General features: G+C 36.7%; 1 protein-coding gene across 2 annotated transcripts in view; it reads left to right on the top strand.

Annotated features, from left to right (window-relative positions):
- LOC150099876 (M-phase inducer phosphatase-like) overlaps positions 1-25,580 on the top strand; it is a 399,908-nt gene that overhangs the window by 27,278 nt on the left and 347,050 nt on the right. For both annotated transcript variants that reach the window (XM_090404127.1, XM_090404129.1), the window contains exons 2-3: positions 1,018-1,168; positions 1,282-1,355. In XM_090404127.1, the coding sequence (XP_090260253.1) occupies positions 1,065-1,168; positions 1,282-1,355 (178 nt within the window). In that variant the 5' untranslated portion in view covers positions 1,018-1,064. The remainder of the gene's footprint in view (positions 1-1,017; positions 1,169-1,281; positions 1,356-25,580) is intronic.

Here is a 25,580-nt window from a genome sequence, read left to right as displayed (position 1 = left end):
CAGACGGCATGATCTCCATAAGTTTGAAGATATTAGGAAAGAAGTTTCTACCAATAGGCTCTACCAATCGACCAACCTTTGCCGGCAAAGGTTGGTCGATTGGTAGAGCCTCTGCTACTAATGGCTCAGTTAAGTAAGTTTGACCGCGGTTAGTAGTTGGAAGGGGACCAATCGTTCGATGCTGTCGGCACACTCTCCCTCGATGAGTCTTTGGACTCCCTGGAGGTGTCAAAATAATAATAATAATAATAATAATAATAAAAGTTAAAATTGTTAGCATTCAGAAAAGCATGAGTTGAGCTAATCTAAGGTAGTATGTTCACTTAGAGTGAGAGGGAAAGCTTAATTAAACAGATGTTTGATGGCAGGAAATGATCCGGAGGAAGATCTACATGTAGGCGATGTGATGCAGTCAGAAGTGTTTTAGAAGACAAATATATGAAAATATTGGAGTTCTACCTAGTGATATACTGATTTGGAGGAATACTGTTTACAGGATATTATTAATAATGTGAACTTAATCATGTATTACTGTCCTAGTGTTCTGTACACTACACCAATTTAGGATATATCAGGTAATCATATTTTAATAAACATTTCGTGCACAAAGAAACTATAAAAAAAAACTCTGTTTGTTGCATGAACTGCTATTTGATGATAATAAATGCCTCATATCTCTTTTCTCCCGTGTCTTGCACTTTTATGTATTTGCACATTTCTCATTCACTCTTTCTTTAATAATGATCAAATAATAATAATAATAATGAAAAACATTTACTTTCCAGCTAAAAATTGGTTGTAGTGATATGTGCTAATCTGCAGTCTGATTAGCATTATAGTAAATATTAGTAGTTGTCTTAGATGATGAACATATGAACTATATGTACATTGTCCTTGCATGTCAAAAAACCTGGACTTTTAATATGTAAATACCACCAACACACACCTCTCTTGTTTCTAAAAGAGTATTTGGTGTATATTTTATATCATAATGAATATAAAAATTTTTACTTGCAGAAAACATCCCAGGATCATAGAAGATCTTATGTTACATCTTATGCTAGATGGCAACATTTAAGGAACCAGTTGTAATGAGGTTGAGTTTTTCTCCTTCAACATCTCCTGTTACTAATTTAGCCAGCAACTTAACAGACCGTTCAGCCATATGGTATGTTTTTTTTTTTTTGAATGCAGTTTATGATTTATACGAAATCATTAGTATATGAAATGTATGGGATACATTATTTATATATTTTATGTACATGTCACTTTTTTTTTTAGTGAAGATACTCCAAAAAGATTCACTTGTTTGAAATCTCAAAAAAAGCTAAGCAGTTATTCATCCCCCATCTTAGGTATGTGTTTAAAATTAATATTTATGTTCATTATGTTAACCAGTCATAATGAGATTAAATGATACTTTTTATTTCCGTGCTTCATCTTTGTGCATTAGCATTTTCACTTTTTTTTTTTTTATAATCTGTAGATATATTTATTTATGCAATGCATGATTCTAAAAGTTATACCAGATCTAACTGCAAATGTCAAAAAGATATTACTTAAAATCTTTTCCATACAACATGCAAAATTAAGTGGATATTGAATACCACATTATTTCTTAGCCAAATAAGAAACTCAAAGATAGGAAGTTTACTCAAAGTTTACTTTGCCGAAGGGAAGCCTGTTGGCTCTTATTTCAGTAATTTTCCATACAACATTATGTGGGCAAAAGTGTAAATATGTAGATCACCAAGTTTAGTCATTTGTCATTTGCTGATTAACATTTATAATGTTGAGGATCAAAGTCTGTCAATTCACTGTCAAATGAAAACTCCACTCTGCACAAGAAGAATGTTATTACTTCACTCTTCTTCTGGGAGACTACTTTATTTATTGCACTGAGTATGAACACCATATTCACCAGTTTATACAACATGTGAAATAAATTCCAGATGTTCTGGTTTTCTCAATGCATTCAGAAGAAGAAAATAAAGATCAAGTTTTTGGCTTAGTCACTCAGTGCTGAGATTAAAAATAGAAATAAAAATCTGTAGCAGATGAATCTCATACCAAACCTGACTCCCTTAGTTGAACAAGAATGATATATGTAACTCGAGATTTTCTCAATTTCATGTAGGTCAGCCTGTGCTTATTTACTCTCATCCTTTAATTTTTTACTTTTTATGTTATTAATATTTTCTATTACTATTTAGTACCATTCTGGTAAAAAAAATCAGAAGTTGGTATTGATTTGGTAAAGTGTATTTCTTTAATTTATTCAAGTACAATATACACTGCCTTATTATTAATTATTATTTATTTGTTTATTATTAATTAATTACATTAATCAATGTTCGTTATTGAATTATTAATGAATTATAATTGAATTATTAAAATTGAATAATTAGTTAATAATTAATAATATGGACCTCCCACGATGAGTCTTTTGACTCCATGGAGGCCTGAATAATAATAATTATTATTCATAAAAATATATTTCATTGTGCTATATATTGTATTATTTGTTAATGTTCAAGTGGTCAAGAATTGAACCTAATTATTTACAGTGATGTATATGACTATTACTGATGTTAGTGCTTACTGTTAGCATAGCAATTTCAAACCAAAAGTTAATTTTTTTGTTATGTGGACAAGCATAAGAAAACATAAAAGAAACATTAAAAATTATGTTTCTGTGAAATTTTAAGAAGTAATGCTTCTTAGAACATGTTTTACAGAGATGTTAGCAATTGTGATAGTGAAGAACTGTACGCGACTTGCATAGTTCTTATGATTTGTTCCAAGATTGGAATAATGTGAGTAGACATATTAAGAACAAATACAAAAAACAGAAAATTCATATAGAAAGTTCTGTTTATTTGTAAAATTTTGCCTCTATTTCACAACCATCTTTGGTACAAAAATGGAACAGCAGTTAAACAATAACAGAAAATTCTAAGAAGCACGACCTTATTAGTTGTTGAAAGTTTTTTTTTTTTGGCTTGGTTGTATTATAAATTTAAGATGCCAAGAAATTATATTTCTTGGCATCTTGAAATTTCTTGGTTTAATTCTTTATCCAAATGTAAGCAAATAGTTTGCTCATGAAATGTCTTCACACGTGGGCTACTTGTATATAGAGGCTAATTACTTCACTTTAATTGCCTTAATATCCCATACAAAGCATACATCCTTTCTGGTGTGTATAATAGTAAGTTATGGAAAGGGTCACTACCAAGACAAGTTTTGACCTTTATTTAGATACACCTGGGACCACCCAGATATTTACAAAATGCAATGTATATGTAACCTACTTACATAGGAAAAGAGAATGCACTATCCTAATCAGAAAAGACGAACACAAACGACACATTAAATACTTCCATTATGGAAAACAGGCCTATCAGACCAGCACTCCAAACATACCATAGAATTGACTGGAAAGGCACCAAGTCCCTACACCGCACCAAAACCTGGTTCAAGAGAAAATTTAAAGACGCCTATGAAATGCTAAAACGCAATTCAAACCTGAACAAAAATGATGGACTAATCATTCCAAGAATGTGGAGGACCCATCTGCAACCCTTATAGCAACCAGAACAATCCCAGAATAAATCTCAATATGGGAGGACTTTAGAAATGTTTAATGTAGTTCTGTTTTTAATTTATTTTTATATCTAATTTTTTTTAAACTTTATTTTTTTATTATTATTTTTTTTTAATATTATTAATTTTTTTTCCCCATTAGCAGTTAGGCTAGGTAAAAGATTAATGAGCAGGTTAGATTCATTTTATCATTGTAAGGTGCAGTAGCATGTAGCTTTAACATACATATGTATTTTTCTGATGATGATGACTTAATACAGAGATTGAAATAGCAAATGTTACTTTCCAATATTCACTGAAGTAATTATTTTAACACTTGTGTTTTGTCTCCCTAAATTCCTAACCATGAATGCTGACACCACCATGTAACCTTAAAAGCAGGAATTTATTGAAGTATTTTAAGTGTGGGAATACCTCTCCAAAATCTCTGAGTGATTACAAGATCACTCTAAATCTTGCTTTAGAGTGATCTTGACTGAAGCAGACATATCAAACTCGTTTACTTCCAAGGACCGAATTAAGAATTATATATCAAGCCGTGGGCCCCAACAAAAAAAAAATCTCGAACTAAAGAGGAAACAAATTTTTTAACGTTAGCATTAGAGTATGTAAGTACAAAATACAACCATGTTACAAAAATACATATAAAATATGAAGTTTACATATTTAAATAAAATTATACATATCATTTTTTTGAAGAAACTTGACAACATCGAAGATATGGTTTGAGGATACATAGTAGTTGGTCGACGAATTTAGTACTCCTCTAAAGCTGGTGATTTTTTTCTGTTTTTATTGTGTTTTTCCTTAAAAAATTAGTGTTTCGTAGTATACTAGTGTAGATTTTAGTATTTTATAGTGTATTTGATATTTATCATATATTTTTATTAAGACATTTTAATATTTAGTATATGTTTAAAATGGTGCCAAAAAAGGGCAAGAAGGGTAATGCTAAAAAAAAACCACTGCAAGCAAGAACAACAAGGTTTGCCCTGCCAATGAGATTATTGTGCACATGGAGGAGGTTAACGAAAATGATTAACCTCCAAAATAGTGAAGTTGAAGCAGATTATCAGAGAGACAATGCAGGAATTGCAAAAAAGTTTGAGAGATGTTTAAATGAGCACAGGAAGAAAAAGAAAAATGAACTGGAAAATAAGAAACCACAAATTAAGGAAACAGGTAAGTCAGAAAATAACGAAAATTAGGTAAGTGACATTGTTAGTAAAAAGAAAGAAATTATTTGGTATGGTGACTCTATAATAAAACATGCTATAGATGAGCGAGTTATAACATCGAGTTTTCCTGTAGCGAAAATTAAAAATATAACACAGGCAATTCAAAAGCAGAAAAGGAAAGTAAAAGAAATCGTAGTTGTTGTGGGTACGAATGATTTGACTGGCGATAAGTACAGTATGAGAGAGGACATGATGAAAGGGTTGCTGGAAGAGGCGAGAGTGAGAAAGTGAAAATCGTTAGTATTTTATCTCGCTATGACAAAAATGAATTAAAAAGAAGGGCTATGATGGCAAACAATTAGATGCGTAGGCTATGTAGAAGGAATGGATGTGAGTTTTGGATGTATGGAATAAATTTGAGGGTAGATTGAATTTGTATGAGCGGGATGGCCTACACCTGAATTTGTTTGGTATCAGGAGCCTGGAAAAACTAACAACTCGTATGAGACCTAACACAGAGAGTCAGGAAAACTAAATCATAAAGGGAGGAATGGTGTGAATGTGAGTGTAAGAATGAAAATGGTATATAACTGTTAATGACAGGAATGGGCTTTGTCATGGGAATGTTAATGAGGCGAGAACAATTTCAGGTTTGTGTTCATCCGGTTCAGACCAATCATATGTCTACATGTGTAAGATGTCTACATGTGTAAGGCGTTAGAGAAGAATAGAGATCTGCAAGTTGTCCAATTGTGTCAGGTGGACTGCAAACAAGAGTATACTAAAGAATATGCAGATCAGGTAGATTATTATGTCTGTACACGAATGCTAGGAGTATCAGAAACAAAGGGGTAGAGTTTGTTGCCTTAGTCAATATGTTGCGACCTCAGATTGTAGGAATTAGTGAGACCTGGCTAACAGAATCAGACCTATTAACTGGAATCGAGTGTCATGGGTACAGTATTTTTAGGAAGAATAGAGTAGATAGGAGAGGAGGGGGTGTGCTGCTAATGATATTGGATGACTTAAATCCAGTTAGAGTTGAGATCTATGAATGTAGTAATACTACTAACAATATTTCATGTGGCAGTGAATTTGAAGCCATCTGGTGTGAGGTGGAGTCTAACAAGACAAATTACATAGTGGGGTGTTATTGCAGACATGGTGGATTGGTTGCTGGTGATGAAGAAATGCATCACCAAATAGAAAAGGTGAGCAGGAAAAGAGTAATCATAATGGGAGACTTTAATTATCCAAATATTGATTGGGTAGCAATAGAATCTCATGAGAAGAATGAAAATGCATTTATTGAGCTGTTGCGAGACATCTTTCTCAAACAGCATGTGACAGAAGGAACTAGATGTTGGAGGCTTAATGGATTTTTTTTTACAACACTCAAAAAGGATTAAAATAGAATTTAATACTTCCTATATTTCGTCCTAGTCACTAGGACATCTACGGGAATTACAAAAAGAATTAATGTAACATACACACAAATAATAAACAATACTGAGCCCAACCACGTGGGTGACACTAAAGTCCTATCTAGTTGGAGCGCCCTCTAAGGGCAGTAGTAGGAGGCCTGGAATGTAAGGTGGGACCTCTGGTGATGAGTGTTTCCCAAATCTTCGGAAGCGTAATACAACCGTATTTATTCAGATTTGGTTGGTTTTTGAGAGCTGCTGCTGCTGCTGCCAAGAAAAGTCTCTCTTTCTTGAATTTGCTGTGGTGGAGCATGGTGGTTTTCTTCCAAGATACCCTGTGGGTGGTATCCAAAACATGGTCAGCCAAGCCTGAATGGTCATAGGTGTGTTTGCAGATGTAAGACTTGTGTTCCTCTAAGCGGATGGATGCTGATCTGCCTGTCTGTCCAAAGTATGTCAGCTTACAGGAACAGGGTACTTTGTAAACTCCATGCAGAGAGAGAGGAGGGAGCTGATCTTTCGTAGAACGGATAAGGGTAGCAAGTTTGCGGTGGGGCTTATATGCTGTGTGTAGGTTGTGCTTTTTTAGTATCTTGGCTATTTTTTCGGATGTGCCACGGATGTAGGGTATGGTGATGGCATTTTTAAATTCTTGTTGACGAGAAGGACAGGGAATGGGGGGGGGGGAGTTGATTTTTTTTTGATACTGTGATCACTGTAGCCATTTGAGAGGAAAGTGTTGTGTATGTGGTTAAGCTCAGTAGTGAGGGCAGTTCCACTGGAACAAAGATTGTGGGCTCTCTTGGTAAGAGTTTTAATAATGCCAAATTGTTGAGAGGGGTAGTGGTGGGAGAGTTTGTGAATGTATCTGCCTGTGTGTGTGTGGGTTTTCTGTATACAGCGAAGGCAAGTGTATCATTAGGCAGGTGTGTGACTAAGGTTTCTAGGAAGGGTAAGCAATTGTTCTTTTCCTTTTCCATAGTAAACTGGATTCTTGGATGTAGGCTATTGAGATGACTGAGGAAGGAGTCTAACGTGTCTGGGCCATGAGGCCAAATAGAGAACACATCATCTACATATCTTAGCCAGATAGAAGGTGGAGCATGGTGGTTTTCTACCAAGATACCCTGTGGTTAAAAATGCCATCACCATACCCTACATCCGTGGCACATCTGAAAAAATAGCCAAGATACTAAAAAAGTACAACCTACACACAGCATATAAGCCCCACCGCAAACTTGCTACCCTTATCCATTCTACGAAAGATCAGCTCCCTCCTCTCTCTCTCTCTGCATGGAGTTTACAAAGTACCCTGTTCCTGTAAGCTGGCGTACTTTGGACAGACAGGCAGATCAGCATCCATCCGCTTAGAGGAACACAAGTCTTACGTCTGCAAACACAACTATGACCATTCAGGCTTGGCTGACCATGTTTTGGATACCACCCACAGGGTATCTTGGAAGAAAACCACCATGCTCCACCACAGCAAATTCAAGAAAGAGAGACTTTTCTTGGAAGCGACAGCAGCTCTCAAAAATCATCCAAATCTGAATAAATACGGTTGTATTAAGCTTCCGAAGATTTGGGAAACACTCATCACCAGAGGTTCCACCTTACATTCCAGGCCACCTACTACCCTTAGAGGGCGCTCCAACTAGATAGGACTTTAGTGTCACCCACGTGGTTGGGCTCAGTATTGTTTATTATTTGTGTTTATGTTACATTAACTGTTTTTATAATCCCCGTAGATGTCCTAGTGACTAGGACGAAATATAGGAAGTATTAAATTCTATTTTAATTCTTTTTGAGTGTTGTAAAAAATCCATTAAGCCTCCAACATGATGTCCTCACAGCACTTAAGCTTCTACACACGAAGAAGGAACTAGAGGTCAAAGAGTGCGATTTGATTATAGTGTCAGAGGGTGTTTCAGTTAAAGACATAACTATTTTGCCTCCATTTGGTGACAGTGATCATGCGGTACTCACTTGGGAAATGTTTATGAATGTTCCATTCAGAAAAGGTTGCACATTGAAGTACAAAGCAGGGAATTATGACCAACTGAGGAGTATACTGCATTCAGTTGAATGGGATCGGTTGCTGGATGGAAAGGATATCTACAGTGTACGGGAAGCATTTAAACAATACTTAAATGATGCAATATCAGAATGTGTCCCGAGAGTTCAAAGAATAAATAGAGAAGGAGTCCAATGGATGTGTAATCTTATTAAGCAAGAGATTTGTAAGAAAAGGACGATGTGGAAGGAATACTGTTTGCATAAGGATGGCTTCAGTTATGAATGTTATAAGCAGCAGGCTAGAATAGTAACTGTTATACGGAAAACAAAATCTGATTATGAAAGGAAACTGGTTCTGCATACTAAAGACAACCCACAAGAATTCTATCGATATGCTGCAAGTAAAAGAAAGAATAACTCTTCTAAATCCAGATGGCATGATGGTTACAGATGCAGAAGAGGTTGTTCCGTTAATGAGTGCCCATTTCGTTAAAAGCTGGTGAATGCAATATTGAGCTCACTGTTACCTCTTCACTAGATGAAGAAACGTAGGCATGCGAGGCCAAGGTATTAGCGCTGTTGCACAAACCGAATAAGAATTCAGCAATAGGGACTGATGGAATATCAGCACGTGTGCTAAAAGAGTGTTCAGCTGAATTGATCATTCCTTTGACCAGGTTGTTTAATATGCATATCAGTGCAGGGAAGATTCTGCAGGAATGGAAGGAATGTATGGTAGTTCTATTGCACAAGGGTGGTGCAAAGAGTGATGTATCAAACTATTGACCAATTAGTATCTCAGGAGTGGTAGTGAAGATTTTTGGAAAAATTGGTTAGGGCATGCATTCAGAAATTGGTTGACAGTGAATCTCTACTTTGCAATGAACAACATGGGTTTACTAAGGGAAGGTCATGTTTTAGCAACTTGCTCACATTCTATAACAATGTTACCATTGAACTAGACAAGGTGTTAAATTGTATATATTGCAATTCATTATAGTTAAAGTTGGCTGCACCTTTGTTATATCTTTAATATGTATCGTTATATTGTCCGTTTTATCTTATTATACATTAATTTACTGTTTCTTGAATCTATGCTTTTGCTTACTTAAAACCTTACACAATCAAATTCCTACCGGCTGCTCTATTGTTATGTTGCTGCTTACCCTTGATTATATCTTATTCTACCTCTACAATAACTTTCCTTCTAATCTACTGTCGTGCCCTTAAGATTTTAACTCAGATCTATCTCCTCTTCGGATATTGGCAAAATTTATATTTTGCTGCACCAGCCAATATCTTATAACAGATGATACTCTTGTTCAAAACATTTCTAAATTCTAAAGGGATACACACAGTTATTTTATCTCACGCTAGCGCTGTGTAGATTCCGTTAGCAGTCGTAGACCGAATCTCACTTAAGCAATTATATCTAATTCCTTCCCGCCAAAAAATTCTATTTCATAAGTGGTGGTTTGAATTCATAATCGGGCATAAACTCAGGTGTAAGGTACAAAACATGTTTATTGGAAAAACATAAAACATTTACAGTTATGTAAGTTTAAATACTCAGTGGATCAAAATTCACTCTAAGTTAAGGGTTATACTAAATCACAATGAATCTGAGTAAGTTAAATCCTTCAATTATGAAAGGATAAGATTAGGTTTAAGCATAATACTACTACTATATAATTCCTTTCACAAGATATTCACAGAACTCGCATTGAACACTTTCATTAATACTCTATCAATAATTATATTAATTCTAAATTTCATTTAAGCAAGTCTAGCCATTCACAAATTACTGCCTATTAACAACTCTTCTTTGTTCCACAAGGGCTTAATTAATTCAGTCTAATTCTCACTAAAAGTTCTCTACTAGTGTCCTTTAGTTACAGTGCACACAAATCTCTTGTTCTTCTAAACGAATTTTAACATAGAACGAAAACTCTTACATTACCGGATCTTTTTAGATTTCATGCTGCCATCTCATGTAGGTCTGGATTACCTTACTGCATATTCTTCGGCCGTCTTTGCGCCTGGCGACGTACTGCGCTTTTTCTTCTATTCGTTTCCGACTGTTGCGTGCTGTCTACTGCTCCGCAGGAAACTTTCTCCAATGGGACATTCTGCTAAGGCTCAATTCTGCATAGGCCGTCGTATCACGATCAGCTCCGTTTGGAAATCTTCAAGCATTCTCAAGAAAAGAACCTGCCGTCTGTTATTACCGTAGTCGACCCGCCGCTCTCTCACAAATCCTCTAACCAACTCCCCCTAAAACTCGAATCCAGCAACCCCCGAAGATCAAAAGGTCAAGAAAGCCCCCTAAAACGGCGTGCTTCATCTTTTATTCACCCTATTCGGGTGCCCTCTATTCGATGTGATTTTCACCCACGAACCCCATCGTTCATGCCCCTTGTGGTGATCCTACACTCTCCCTAACCTGTCAGGTTACGTTATTCTAGGTAGCCGCTCTGACGTCATTTTTCCACATAGGTATAGCCTCCATTGCTACTCTCGACTCGTGCAGATTATACACAATTATTCCGGATTACTACTTATGATTTTTCTCAGAATTTCGCAATGTACTGGACAGCTTACTTGGGAATTACAAATAACCTAACAATAACTCTCACTATATGGCACACATGGACTACACATTATTACATAACATAAAATAATACTTCATAATTATTAGCTGATGTGCAGATATCTCCTTAATTAGTAGTAGTTATCATGTTAAATCCTGAATAAAGAATTTACTTGTAAAGCTCTCCATTCAGGATCCAACAAAGGGGAATGGATACACCATGATACTTTTGGATTTTGCTAAGGATTTTGACAGAATACAACATGACAGACTGCTGCATAATTTGGAAAAAATGGGTTTTGGTTATACAATATTAGCATGGATAAGAGGATGGCTGACTGACATATCAAAAAAGTGGTATACGGGGAATCTGAGTCTGCAAGATTTAAGGTAACAAGTGGTGTACCACAAGGACCAGTGCTTAGTCCACTGTTATTCAATCTGTATATTAATGCTATTGGGAAGGATTTGACAAGTGACACACAGTTATTTGCAGATGATGCGAAGATAGGTAGGGTAATCAGAAATGCTGCTGATATGCAATCTTTGCAGAATGATTTGAATAGGCTGGAATTGTGGGCACAGGTGTGAGTTCAATATCAGTAAATGTAAAGTCATTCACTTCGGCGAGATTAGATATCCAATGTCGTATTATATTGGTGGGATTAGGCTAGAAGAAACTGATGAGGCTAGAGATCTTGGATTGTTAGTAGATAAGAAGTTGAAGTTTAGGGGCCATGTGGCAAAGATTGCGAATACAACTCAAAAGATAATTGCAATGCTAAAACGAACGTTCACATATTAAGATAAGGATGTTATTTTGCCTCTTTACAAGGCCTTGATAAGACCTCACTTGGACTATTGTGCGCAGGTCTGGTTTCCTGGTTTCCGTTGTGGTTCTGATATATTGGAGAGAGTACAAAGGCGAGTGTTAAGAGGATGGCTGACTGACATATCAAAAAAGTGGTTTATGGGGGATCTGAGTCTGCAAGGTTTAAGGTAACAAGTGGTGTACCACAAGGACCAGTGCTTAGTCCACTGTTATTCAATCTGTATATTAATGCTATTGGGAAGGATTTGACAAGCAACACACAGTTATTTGCAGATGATGCAAAGATAGGTAGGGTAATCAGGAATGCTGCTGATATGCAATCTTTGCAGAATGATTTGAATAGGCTGGAACTGTGGGCATAGGTGTGAGTTCAATATCAGTAAATGTAAAGTCATTCACTTTGGCGAGATTTGATATCCAATGTTGTATTATATTGGTGGGATTAGGCTAGAAGAAATTGATGAGGGTAGAGATCTTGGATTGTTAGTAGATAGGAAGTTGAAGTTTAGGGGCCATGTGGCAAAGATTGCCACATGGCCCAAAATACAACTCAAAAGATAATTGCAATGCTGAAACGCTGAAACGAACGTTCACATATTAAGATAAGGATGTTATTTTGCCTCTTTACAAGGCCTTGATAAGACCTCACTTGGACTATTGTGTGCAGGTCTGGTTTCCTGGTTTCCGTTGTGGTGCTGATATATTGGAGAGAGTACAAAGGCGAGTGTTAAAAATGATATCAGGATTGTGAGTATGAAGACAGATTGAAAATTTTTAGACTGCAGACACTAGCAAACAAAAGAAAGAGGGGTGATATGATTGAGACTTACAAACTGCTGAAAGGGTCATACAGGATTTCAATTTATGAAGTGTCTGGAAAGGACAAGAGGGCATCCTTGGAAGCTGAGAATGAAGGCTGCCAAGAAGGGGGTAACGGCTAGAATTTTCTCTCAGAGGGTGGTGCGTGATTGGAATGGATTGCCATTGGATGTTGTGAGTGCAAGCAGTGTGAATGAATTCAAGAATAAGTATGATATCTGGTATGTGTAGTATGTGGCCTCCCTTGATGAGTCTCTGACTCCTTGGAGGGCTCTCTTAATAATAATAATAATATTTTTCATTAACAAAATCTTCAATATTTGGTTGAATTTGTTGAGCTGTAGTTATTTTCAATATTGCTTGGTGAGATCTAGGTGAGATCTTACTAAATAGCAAGTATAGGATGTTATTTTCAAGCAACAGTGATCAAGGAAAGGAAGGAGTAGTGATAGCATTCAATACCAAATATGAAGATAAACTTCTTGATTGGAAGGTAGTTTCAAGTAGAGTTATGTGGACAAACTTTAAAATGGGGATACGGACAATGAAACTTATTTGTGACTATGGTCCCACAGAATGTTCTTCCAAGGAAAAAGTGGAGGACTTTTTTGAGTCATTAGAACAGGCAGCTGACATAAAGAAAATTGAAAAAGTGGTCCTTGTTGGCAATCTGAACAGAAGAGTAGGAAATGAATCTCACCAAGCATATAGGCACATTTTGGGAAAATTCAGAGTAAAGGGCAAAGATAATAACAATGGTAAGTATTTACTGGACTTCTGCTCAGGACACGGACTAGTCATTACTAACACCATGTTTCAATATAAAGATCTGCACAAGTTCACATAGAGAGAGAGAGAGAAGACACAAGAAATAAGAAAAGCCTCGTTGACTACGTCATTGTTAATAGTGATATCTTCATACTCATTCAGGATACAAGATCTGATAAGGATACAGAGGATTTAAAATTGGAAGTGACCATTACTTAGTACTAAGCAGGATAAAAATGGATATCACATTGTGAAAAGAACAATATGTAAGAAAGTTTTAAGAAAAACTAAATTGAGGCTTTTACAAGTAAATTGTAAACTTGACTAGAGTCTCAGTGGCAAACCGTGAAGAAAACATTGATAGAAAAATAACACCATGGTGAACACAAGAAGTTAAAGAAGCAGTCCCAGAAAAGAAGAAAGTATACCAAAGGTCCTAGCAAATAAGTTGCCACATGCCCTAAAAGAATACAGAGAAAAATAAGAGAGCTAAGCTGTGTGTAAAAGTAGCTAAACGAAAGTCGTGGTAAGACTTTGGTAAGAATATAGAAAATAAATATTAGGAAGGTAGCAAAATGTGCTGGAGGCTATTGAAGAAGCTTAGAAATGGAGGAAACAGTACTGTAAAAAGAATCAAGGATGATAAAGATGACATGAAAACTGAAGACAAGGATATTATTATTATTATTACATGACACCTCCAGAGAGTCTATAGACTCATCGAGGGAGGGTACTTGCTCTACAACTCTGTCTCCACAACTCAACCCACCTACTACAACGAACCGCAACTACACCAACCTCATCTACCGCCCACCACCACCACTAGTATTTTCACAGACAATCACAAACATCCATGCCCACAGCGGGATTCAAACTTCAGCCTTTTGGCTGGAGAGTGGATACACTAACCACTCGACCAACCAGGCCGACGATTTACTATCCTAGATGTCAGGAGTAATTACTTTGAGAGACTATTAAATGAACCCAGCAGTTACAGAACGATACTGGAAAATTTTCAAGAGGAATGCAAAGAGGAGTACATATCAATATTTGAGGTAGAAAAAGCCATCAAAAGCTTGAAATGTGAAAAGGCAGTTGGAGTAGATGATGATGTAGACCAGAAATGCTAAAGTATGGAGGTATAAAAGTTTTGCATTGGCTATGCTGCGTAATTCAGAGTGACTCTTCAGAAGGTCGAATTCCCTAGGATTGGAGTAGAGCTCTCATCATACCCATCTATAAAAAAGGGAATAAAACCGAATGTGAGAAATACAGAGGAATTTCTCTAAGTGTTCCAGGTAAGATTTATGCAAGCACACTTGAAAAGGGGTTGAGAATGGAAGAGACTTAAATATAGTCTATATTTAAGTTGTTAGTCAGCAGTTAGAATTGATGGAAATCAGGAAGGTGGTTGAATCCCCCAACTGGCCATGACGTCTATTGACGTCCAGCTAAATATGGATACGATTCTGTAACACCTGTTGAATAACATGGATAAGAACTGCAATTTGGTCTCACTATTTCATCCACTTGCCAGTAGGGAGGTTAATGTAAAATCAGGGGTAAGACAAGGATGAACATTATCTCCACTCTTATTCATCATCTATATGAATCACATTATGAAAGAAAGTGGCATCAAGCCTGTTATTAGAATTGGAGATGTCAAACTTAGCTCTTTGTTTTATGCAGATGAAGTACTCCTAAACACATCTAGTGCAAGTCTCCAGGATTCCATCACTAAATTGAATAACAGCTGTAACAAACTTGGCATGAAAATCAAAGCTATGAAAATAGGCAACATTGAATAAATCAACTGCATTCTGAATGGCGATCCTATAGGACATTAAAATACGTCAGCTATGTAAGCACAGGTTTTAGTGAAAAAGGCAAGTTAAATCTGGAAATAGACAACAGAATAAGCAAACTTGGTATGGTGGGTAGCCAACTGAATAAATTTATATGGAATAATAGAGATATTAGTCAAAACACTAATCTAGTAGTATACAAGGCAGTGTTTAAACCAGTTTCAAGTTATAGATTTGAGACTTGGGTTAGAAATAAAGTGCTTCATCAAAGACCAGAGACCACCAATATGAGAGTTTTGAGAAAAATTAGCGAAATGAACCACTTGCATCAATGGCAGAATCATATTAAAATTGAAGATATTAGATTTTAAAGAACTTGACATTATTAGCATTCAAGAATGTGTCAGCATAGCTAATCTAAGGTGGTATGGCCACTTAAGTAGAATGGGTTAAGAAAGGTTAGCAAAACAGGTTTGATATCAAAATGGCAGAAATTGAGACCAGAGGAAGACCAAGGTCTAGGTGGATTTGGTTTGGTGAGAAGTGCTTAGAAGAATGAAATGTTGAATATGTCAGTATTAGAGTGCTCACAAGTAATAGATTGATTTGGACGAAAAGAGTTGATAGGAGAGTAATAATAATGTAATCTTAATCATGTGGTCCTTTCTTTTAGTGTCGCATGGTGATCAGCATTCATTTTAGAAATTATGGACTTTACAACTGTGTTATAAATAACTCTTTTAATTTCCCTGACGTTTTGACCTTCATATAAGGTCATCATCTGGAGTATATACAAATATACAAGGAACAAGCTGAGTTACATTTCTCACAGTAAGCTAAAGAAACAATAATTTGATCACTGGTTATTCTACTGGCATGACTTCTAGTGAAAAAAAAAAATACAGATAAAATTACAAATTAATGAATTATTTAGAAACTACATCAAAGCTTCTGTTTAAGATAACCTGAGACAAACAGTCTTTCTTATAGATAGTTTTCTTACAGTAACAATGATGTCCTTTTTTAACATTACAATTGTTATTTTAGATTTAGGATTCTGGATTATCTACAGTCCTGTTTATAATTAACTCTTAGAGAGAATGGTTCTGTGGGTAGAATATGTGCCTTCCATATGCTTGGGATTTTTAGACCATCATTATTGTTCAGATTGGGTGGTTGATAAGAATCTCACAGGCTTCCTTAAATTTGTGTTCATACCATGTTTTGGTGTGATGTAAACAACTGGTGCTTTTCCAGTCAATTCTATGTAAAGTGTTCAGGGCATGATCAGAAAGGCTAGCTTCACCATAGTTATTATATTTAATGTGTCGTTTATGTTCTTTTTGTCTGATAGGAATTGTGCATTTCCTCTATATATATGGTATATTACAGGTGCAATAGATACGGTATACTCCAGGGCTGGCCAGCGGAGGGAGTGGCTCTTTGGATGAGTTGAGTAATCTTTTTAATTTTTCAGGAGGTTTAAAGGCGGCTTTGAGGTTGTATTTTTGTAGTATTCTGTTTATTTTATCTGATGTCCCATTAATTTAAGGAATGATTATAGTTTTATTGTAGTCTGGTTTCTCTTTGTTTTTTATTGAGGTCTTGTAGAGAATTTTGTTAATAATGTTTTGGCTGTAACCATTTTTTAGAAAAGTATTGCTGATAACTTTAAATTTGTCATTCAGTGCATGTTCCTTGCAGCAGATCTTCAAAGCCCTGTTTTTTAGAGTTTAATGACACCTAGTTTTTGTGTTAGGTGGTGATAGGAGTTTATGTGTATATATTGGCCAGTATGTGTTGGTTTCCGGTAAACAGTGAAGGAAAGACTGCCAGAAGGAAGACGTGTGACAAGTGTATCTAGAAACGGAAGTGTGTTCTGTTTTTCAATCTCAATTGTGAACTGTATGCGTTTGTGTTGTTTGTTTCTAAGGAAAGCGTCTAGTGGTCATGGGACCAGATCGTGAAAACATTGTCAACGTATCTAAGCCAGACTTTGGGTTTTAAAGGAGAGGAATCTAGAACATGTTGCTCAAAATGTTCCATATAAAAGTTAGCAATGGGGTTGGATAACAGTGAGCCCATGGCTGTGCATTCTTTTTTGTAGGTAGAAAGCATTTTGCCATACAAAATAACCAGAACATAATACATGCGCAAAGAGTGCCATGATATCTGGAGGGAATTTGTTCTGTAAAAGAAGGATTGTGTCATTGATTGGGACATTCCTAAAGAGGGTAGAGATGTCAAAACTGACTAATAAATCATCTTTTTCTAATGTAATGCCTTTGATTATGTTTATGAAGTGTTGTGTGTATATGATGGGGAGGGGGGGGGAATGACCTACTAACTCCTTGAATGTTGCCGCTAATTTCTTGGCTAGGCGATATTTCGGGCTATCTATACTTTCGATTACTGGCTGGAGGGGTGTATTTTGTTTGTATATCTTTGGTAGACTGTAAATTCTCGGGGAACGAGTGTAGTGTTGGAAGTAGTTTTTTGACTGTATCTTCAGGCCATATAGTAATTGATTTAAGTAGTTTCTCTGTTTTCTTTTTTATTCTATTGGTTGGATTGTAGTTAAGAAGTTGGTATGTGCTATTGTCCGAGACTAGCAAATTCATTTTTTTAAAATAAGTGGTTCGGTTTAGAATAATTGTGGCACTTCCTTTATCGGCTCTAGTTACGATGATGTGAAGCTGGGAAGTATTATTAGTAATAGTGCAGATGTGGTAGCCCTGCAAGAGGATTTGAATAAGCTAGACAGATGGGCAAATGAATGGGGGTGTCAGTTTAATGCAGCAAAATGTAAGGTCTTGAGGCTTTGGAAACATCGATGGGATGCAGCATACTCAATGGGAGGAGTTATGCTGGATGAAGTAGAGAAGACAAGAGATCTGGGGTTGATGGTTGATAGAAACCTGAAGTTTAGGGGACATATTGCAAAGGTGGTGAAGATAACACAGAGGATTGCTGCAATTATGAGAAGGACACTGACCTGCAGAGATAAGAGGGTTATCATTCCGTTGTATAAGTCTCTGATCAGACCACACTTGGACTATTGTTCTCAGATTTGGTCTCCAGGATTTGAAGGGGATAAATTACTGTGGAAAGGATACAAAGACGGATGACAAAGATGGTTTCAGGACTGTACAAGGATAGTTACGAGGATCGGCTGAGGGGAATGTGGACTGCAGAGTTTGGTGGATAGAAGAAGGAGAGGTGATATGATTGAGACTTTTAAACTGTTGAGAGGTGGTTACAGGGTTGACACTGGGGAGTTCTTTCGCTTGGTTGAACAGCAGGAAGGAGTGATGACAAGATACCATCCTTGAAAGTTACGAAAGGAAACTGTGAGCAAGAGGGTGAGGAGTGGTTTCTTTGCGTCGAGGGTGGTTGAACCGTGGAATGCATTGCCTGATGGAGTGGTGAGAGCGAGAACAGTCAATGAGTTTAAGGAGTGGTATGATAGACTTTGTGTTTCTTAGGGGGGGATCTCCCCTCGATGAGTCTTAACAGACTTCATGTTCTTAGGAAGGACCTCCCACGATGAGTCTTTCGACTCCATGGAGGTCTGAATAATAATTATAATAATAGTTATTACGATGTTCGGATTTGATTTTGATGATTTCACCGCTGTTAATTTGTATTTCGTTAAATTGCTTGTTATTGTTTTCTTATGATTTATATTTAAAATGTTGGTGGTTTCTAAACATATTTTGTTTGCTATGTTATTTGGGATGAATCTTAAGCCTCGTTCAATATTACAAATAAAATCCAGTTTGTTCATCAATCTGGGTGGTACGGGAAAATTTAGACCTTTGCTGAGTAGCTAGAGTTCATCTTTTTTTTAAGGTGTGGTTGGATAGATTAACTACATTACTGTTACCTGCAGGCGATTGGTGGCTTCTGTTGTTTCTTGCTTCAGGCTGGTTGTTAACGTTCACTGTGGAGAAATTCGAATATGTCTGTTGGTTTTGTCAGGTTATCATTCCGTTAACTTTCATGTAGTCTATGAAATTTGGATATGAGATTTTCTTTCTTAGTTTGAAGGATAGGGTTTGTCGTGTTGTCCATAATCTTTTTGAGGATAATCCAAATATTTGCATTCAAGTAACTTGAAAGTTCAGATTTTACATTTTGTACCTGGTTTTGAATAATGCCAAAGTTTTTTCTCGTAGCCTGGATCTGTTCTCTGCGTAATGCTTTCTCCATATGGTGGTATATTCATTTCGCCTTTGTTAAGCTAAATTTTCTCTTTAGTTTGATGCAATTTGGAATGATATTGCTGTTCCTACGTTTCAAAAAAGCCAATCGATTGATCAAACCAGAAACCTGAATCTTCAGCTTACCATATGGATTGCATTGCTTGTGGGTCGATTCTCCATGAATTATTAGAATCCTTTCTTTTAGTGTTGCACGGTGATCAGCATTCATTTTTGAAATGATGGAATTTACAACCACGTTATAAATAACTTTTAATTTCCTGACGTTTCTACCTTCATATCAAGGTCATCGTCTGGAGTATATACAAATATACAAGGACAAGCTGAATTACATTTCACATAATAAGCTAAAGAAACAATGATTTGATCACTGGTTATTCTACTGGATGACCTCTAGTGGGGAAAAAAAAACATCAGACAAAAGGAATATAAACGACACATTAAATATAACTATAGTGAAGCTGGCCTTTCTGATCATGCCCTGAACATTACACAGAATTGACTGGAAAAGCACCAGTTGTTTACATCACACCAAAACATGAATGCAAATTTAAGGAAGCCTATGAGATTCTTATCAACCACCCCCAATCTGAACAACAATGATGGTCTAAAAATCCCAAGCATATGGAAGGCACATGTTCTACCCACGGAACCTTTCTCTCTGAGTGTTAACTATAAACAGTACTGTAGATAATCCAGAATCCTAAATCTAAAATAACAAATGTAATGTTAAAAATAGGACATCATTGTTACTGTAAGAAAACTATCTATAAGAAAGAATGATGTTTTTCTCGTGTTATCTTAAATAGAATTTAGCTTTGATGTAGTTTCTAAATAATTAATTTGTAGTTTTATCTGTATTTTTTTCCCTTTTTTTTTCACTAGAGGTCATGCCAGTAGAATAACTGGTGATCAAATTGTTGTTTCTTTAGCTTACTGTGTGAAATGTAACTCAGCTTCTCCTTGTATATTTGTAATAGGGAGGCTCTGCTCCCCTGGTGCCTATGCCCAGAGTTCCGGACTGGTAGGCCGGTTCTCCTTGAATTCTGATGACTCGAATTTTGAAGACTCGACACTCAGGGTAGCCCTGAGTTTCAAAACATTTCAAAAAATGTGACATAAAAAGGCTGATCATTTTATATATATATAGGGTAGATATACTCCAGATGATGACCTTAATATGAAGGTCGAGGCGTTGGGAAATTAAAAGAGTTATTTATAACACGGTTGTAAAGTGCATAATTTCTAAAATGAATTAATCATGTGGTGCTGTCATAGTAACATGAACATCCTTTAGGGATACATATCAGGAAATTGATGATAATATATTTAAAAGTTGGGAAAGATCAACTGATTTAAAAAGTACTGCCTCTCATAAAGAAGATAAATGTAGACCATTGTATCTGTTTAGGTTAGTACAGTGGAGCAATGTTTCACAAGTTGCTTTATAAAGTTTTCTATAAGAAGTCGGTTTTATGAATTGATTCTTGTCTTATTCCTTTGTGTCTCTATGATTGGTGGACTTGGTTCAGCAAGTCCAGCACGGGCCCATGATATTTTATATTTGACTTATAATCATTATTATTCCAAGATCCAGTTCACCTTAGAAAAAGTAGAAAATAATCAAATAGCTCTTTAACAAACCAAAGAATTAGGATTCTAATTCTTTGTCAATTGGATGGCAGCCTAGAATTTTTCTCTTTTTTGGAAGATGATTTACAGGCTGTTATATCCATCCAGATTCATGGCATCATGTTAGTCAAGAAACTGGGACTATCAAGACCTTATTACATCATGCCCATTCTTTGTGTTCTTCAGACAAACTTCTCTAGAAAGGATTTCATCACATAAAATCAACTTTCATATCCAGTGGGCTTAGTGATATGATCATTAAAAAAAACCTCTTAATCACTTATACAATCCTCTTCTGCTCAAGTGGAAATCACTTGTATTCCTTTCCTTTTATATACAAGGAATTTCCTAATGTATAGCAAAAATTTTAAAACTGTTCTTGTACTCTTGTATCTCCTAAAGACAAGCTTCCTCCTCTTGGTTTTCCAGGTTTACTAGATTTACTATCAGTTCTTGTAGCCTGCTATGTTATGGACAAACTGGATTATCTGGTTTTATTCATTGCAAAGAACACAAGTCCTATATCAAATATCATGTGCCTGAACAGTCTAGACTTGCTGAATGTACCATCTCCACCAAGCATAGAGTTCACTGGAATAAGACAAGAATCTATCATGAAAGTTGATTTTTTGGCGACTCAGACCATAATCTCATGCAAGTCACCTCTCTCACAGAACATCCCTCCTCCAATCACTCCCAAACTCATATCCTCTGGCACTGCAAAGGAGCTAATTGGGATGACCTCTGGAATTTCTACTCCTTACCTTGGTCTGACTATTGCATCCACTTATCTGACCCTAAAACCTGCTGTGAATGAGTCACAGAAATTATTCTCATTGGTATAAAGCCCTTCATCGCCCACTCAACGCATAATCCACATGCACTTTCCAAGCCCTAGTTCAACTGAAAATGTGTCAAAGCAGTCAAAGAAAAAAAATTAGCTTACCCCCATGTGGCTCGCATCAAGAACTCCAGCTTCATGCGCTGCCTATACCCAGCATTTGCATCAGTTGATCCAAATTTGATTTCTTAAAGGCCACCAGCAGAAAAACTTGGCTCCTGCCCAAATTGAAGCCATGCCTTCTGGTTGCTTGCTAAGGATGCTGAATGCAACTTCTGCTTTCTTGCATTTCCACCTCTGTCTCATCTTAATGGCACCACTGTTACTTCACCTAAAGCTAACCTCCTCACATCATTTTGTTTTCTGAAACTCCTGCATAGATGACAAATGGAAATCACCTCCTAGCATACCAGAATCCAAGCACCGTATGCCTCCTATAATTTTTCAATAAAAGGTCATTAGAAAACTACTAAATAACTTAGATACTAAAAAGTATTCTGGTCCTGATGGGTTCTCCTCAATTGTTATCAAACATTGTACTCCAGAGCTAACACGGGTCCTGCATCATCTCTGTAATTTATTATACATACAAGGGTGGTCTGAAAAGTTCTTGGCCTCGACCATAGATAGCAACACTATGCACAAGATTTTTTTTTTTCTAAGTTAGTACATCTGTCATAAGCATCCATGTGAAATTGCAAGTCATTCTATCAAGTAGTTTGTTTTATACAGCTGTCTGAAGCAGAAGTGTTGTCTGTATCCCTTGAAATGGATAAAATCGAGTATCGTGTGGTTATAGAATTCTTTGTAAAAGAAGGTGTAACGCCAAAAGAAATTCATTCGAAGTTCATAAAAGTTTATGGGCACTCTTCTCCTTCGTTTTCGACAATTAAGAAATGGGCTGCCAAGTTTAAATGTGGCCATACCAGCCTTGAAGATGATCAATGTGAAGGACGTCCAAAAAAGTGTAACAACACCAGAAATCATTGATCAAGTGCACGATATGATATTGGATGACCGGCAAGTCAATGTGTGTGAAATTGTTGAGACTATAGGCATTTCAAAAGAATGTGTAGCATACATTTTGCATGAATAAGTGCAAATGAAAAAGTTTTGCGCAAGATGGGTGCCTCGCTTTCTCACAGCAGATCACAAACGCACTCGCATGAAAATCTCTGAAGCGTGCTTGGAGCGTTTCAACAAGAATAAAACTGATTTTGTGCATCGATTTATTACTATGGATGAGACTTGGATTCATCATTACACACCAGCAGTCAAAACAGTGGACAGAAGCAGGTTGTTCAGCACCAAAGAAGACAAAGTTGGTTCCATCAGCAGGAAAGTTCATGGCATTGCTGTTTTGGGATGCTAAAGGCATTTTGTTTATTAATTTTGAATTAAAAATTATAATAATGGAATTAACTCGCATAAAATATTATTTATTAGTATAATTTTCGCCTGAGTAAAAGCTAATTAAACAATAACTGACAATTCCAAAAGACTCCACCTAAGTAGCTAATGTAAGATAACTAAAAAGGTCAATAAATTTCCTAACTAAAAATATATATATATATATATATATATATATATATATATATACATACACACACACACACACACACACACACACACACACACACACACACACACACACACACACACACACACAGGGTGATTCAGAACTCTTGGGCCAAACTTTAAGGGGTAATAGAACAGACCTAAACAAGCACTTTTTGTCATACAATGCATGGTCCGAACTCATGCGGTGAAGCGCTAGGGGTTAGCAGCTACTGTGTCAGGAAATGAATAAACACAAGAATGACAGAGGAGATTTGAAACAATTGCAGAAATTACAGAACATAAATTAAAGAATTTTATTGAACAAATTACAGAAACTGCTCAAAAGAGCGACCACCAACATTAATGCAGGTGGTCGCTCTTTTGAGATCTAACCAGGCATTTCTCATACAGCGCCAATAAAAATCCTGGCAATAAGGTCCTCATTGGAATTGATGGGGCTATCGTAGATCAGGCTTTTCATATGGCCCTATAGGAAAAAGTTCAGACATGAGAGATTAGGCGATCATGGCGGCCAAGCAATGGGAACACCCCGACCAATCCGTCGTCCTGGAAATGTTGCGACCAAGGCATTCCTCACATCCACGCTGAAATGGGGTGGCGCTCCGTTGTGTTGGAACCACATACGTGTTTGAATGTTTGCTGGAACAGGGTTCAGTAATTCTGGCAAGATCTCTTGTAAAAATACGAGATACGTTCTCCCATTTAGTCGTGCTGGCAGAAGGTATGGGCCAATCAAATGGTCAGGTAGGATTCCAGCCCAAACATTTATGGAGAAATGCCACTGGCATGAATGTGGATGTGTGGCATGCGGATTTCTGCTTGCTCACACATGATAATTGTGGGTATTAAAAATGCCCTCACGTGTAAAGGTGCATTCTTCAGTGAATAAGATATGTGCATCAAAGTCCAGCTGCACTGCAGTCTGCTGCAGGAACCACTTTGCAAAATCCACACGAGGTCGGTAATCTGCAGGTGTCAAGGCGTGCACCCTCTGTGCATAGTAGAGGTGTAATCGTTTATCTCGTAGAACGATTTACAAATGTCGATTGGGACACGTATGGCATGGGAAATTGCTCACATGTTACATTCGGGATGATCTGCAACGCTACGTAGAATTTCCTCTGTAACACGTGCCGTCCTCACACTCCTTGCATGCCGCTGACAAAGGAGCCCATTTTGCACAGATACTGGTGTAATCTCTGAAAGGTTTTACGATCAGGCATGCATCTGGTCTGAAGCGCCCTCGGTACAGTCTTTCAGCTTCCCTTGCATTCTTGTCCGCAGCTCTGTAAATGAAATGCATTCCAGGCTTCTCCTGATTTGTGAAATAATCCGTCCTTTTTGCACTCCATGGTAGAAATAATGATGACTGCAAAAATCAATGCTTATAAGTGTTCACTGGAAAGCGTCCTCTTGTGCTTCACCTCTTGAATTCAGACCATGCATTGTATGACGAAAAATGCTTATTTAGATGTATTGTATCATCCCTTAAAGTTTGGCCCAAGAGTTCTGAATCACCCTGCATATATACAATAAAAAGTCAGGAAAGATTAACTGATTTATAAAGTACTATCTCTCATAAAGGGGATAGACATAAACCATCGGATCTGTTTAAGTTAGGAGAATGAAGTAGAGTTTCACATGTTTCTTTATTAAGCCGTTCCATGAGGAACTGACTTTTGTGAAGGACTCTTTTTTTGTTCTATTGAACTCTATGTCTAGTGATGATGGCATGTTCTGCAAGTCCAGACTTCAGGTTCAAGGTATTGAATATAAGACTGGTGTTCTTGTAGCCGAATAGAGGCAGATCTTCCTGTTTGTACAAAATAAGATAATCCACAAGAGCAAGGAGTCTGGTAGACACCTGGATAAATAAGATGTGGAAGCTTGTCCTTTGGAGAAGTGAGAAAGGTGGAGATTTTTCTGAAAGATCGAAAGGCAACAAAAATATTTAGTGGTTTTAAAACTTTTGCTATGTGTTCACTAATTCCTTGCACATAAGGGATAGGAATGTGTGTTATTTCTTCTGTATTTGAAGAGGAAGACATATTAAAACTACTCGAAGCTCTTTTGATGAAGGAATTCTTATATCCATCAGATAAAAAGGAGGAAATAATATATTGCAGTTCTTTTTGTAACAGATCATCTGAAGAACAAAAGGAGTGGGCCTGATGAACCATTGTTTTAATAGTTCCTTCTTTTTGACTGGGATGGTGATGAAATTCAGCATGGATAGAATGGCCTCTATGAGTCTTCTTTCTATAG

The sequence above is a fragment of the Typopeltis vanoorti genome, chromosome 14 (assembly GCF_054136105.1).
Source record: "Typopeltis vanoorti isolate ZY-2024b chromosome 14, IOZ_Tvanoo_1.0, whole genome shotgun sequence".
In the NCBI taxonomy this organism is placed as follows: Eukaryota; Metazoa; Arthropoda; class Arachnida; order Uropygi; family Thelyphonidae; genus Typopeltis; species Typopeltis vanoorti.
Note: the sequence above shows the minus strand (reverse complement) of the source record. Positions and strands in the feature narration are given on the sequence as shown.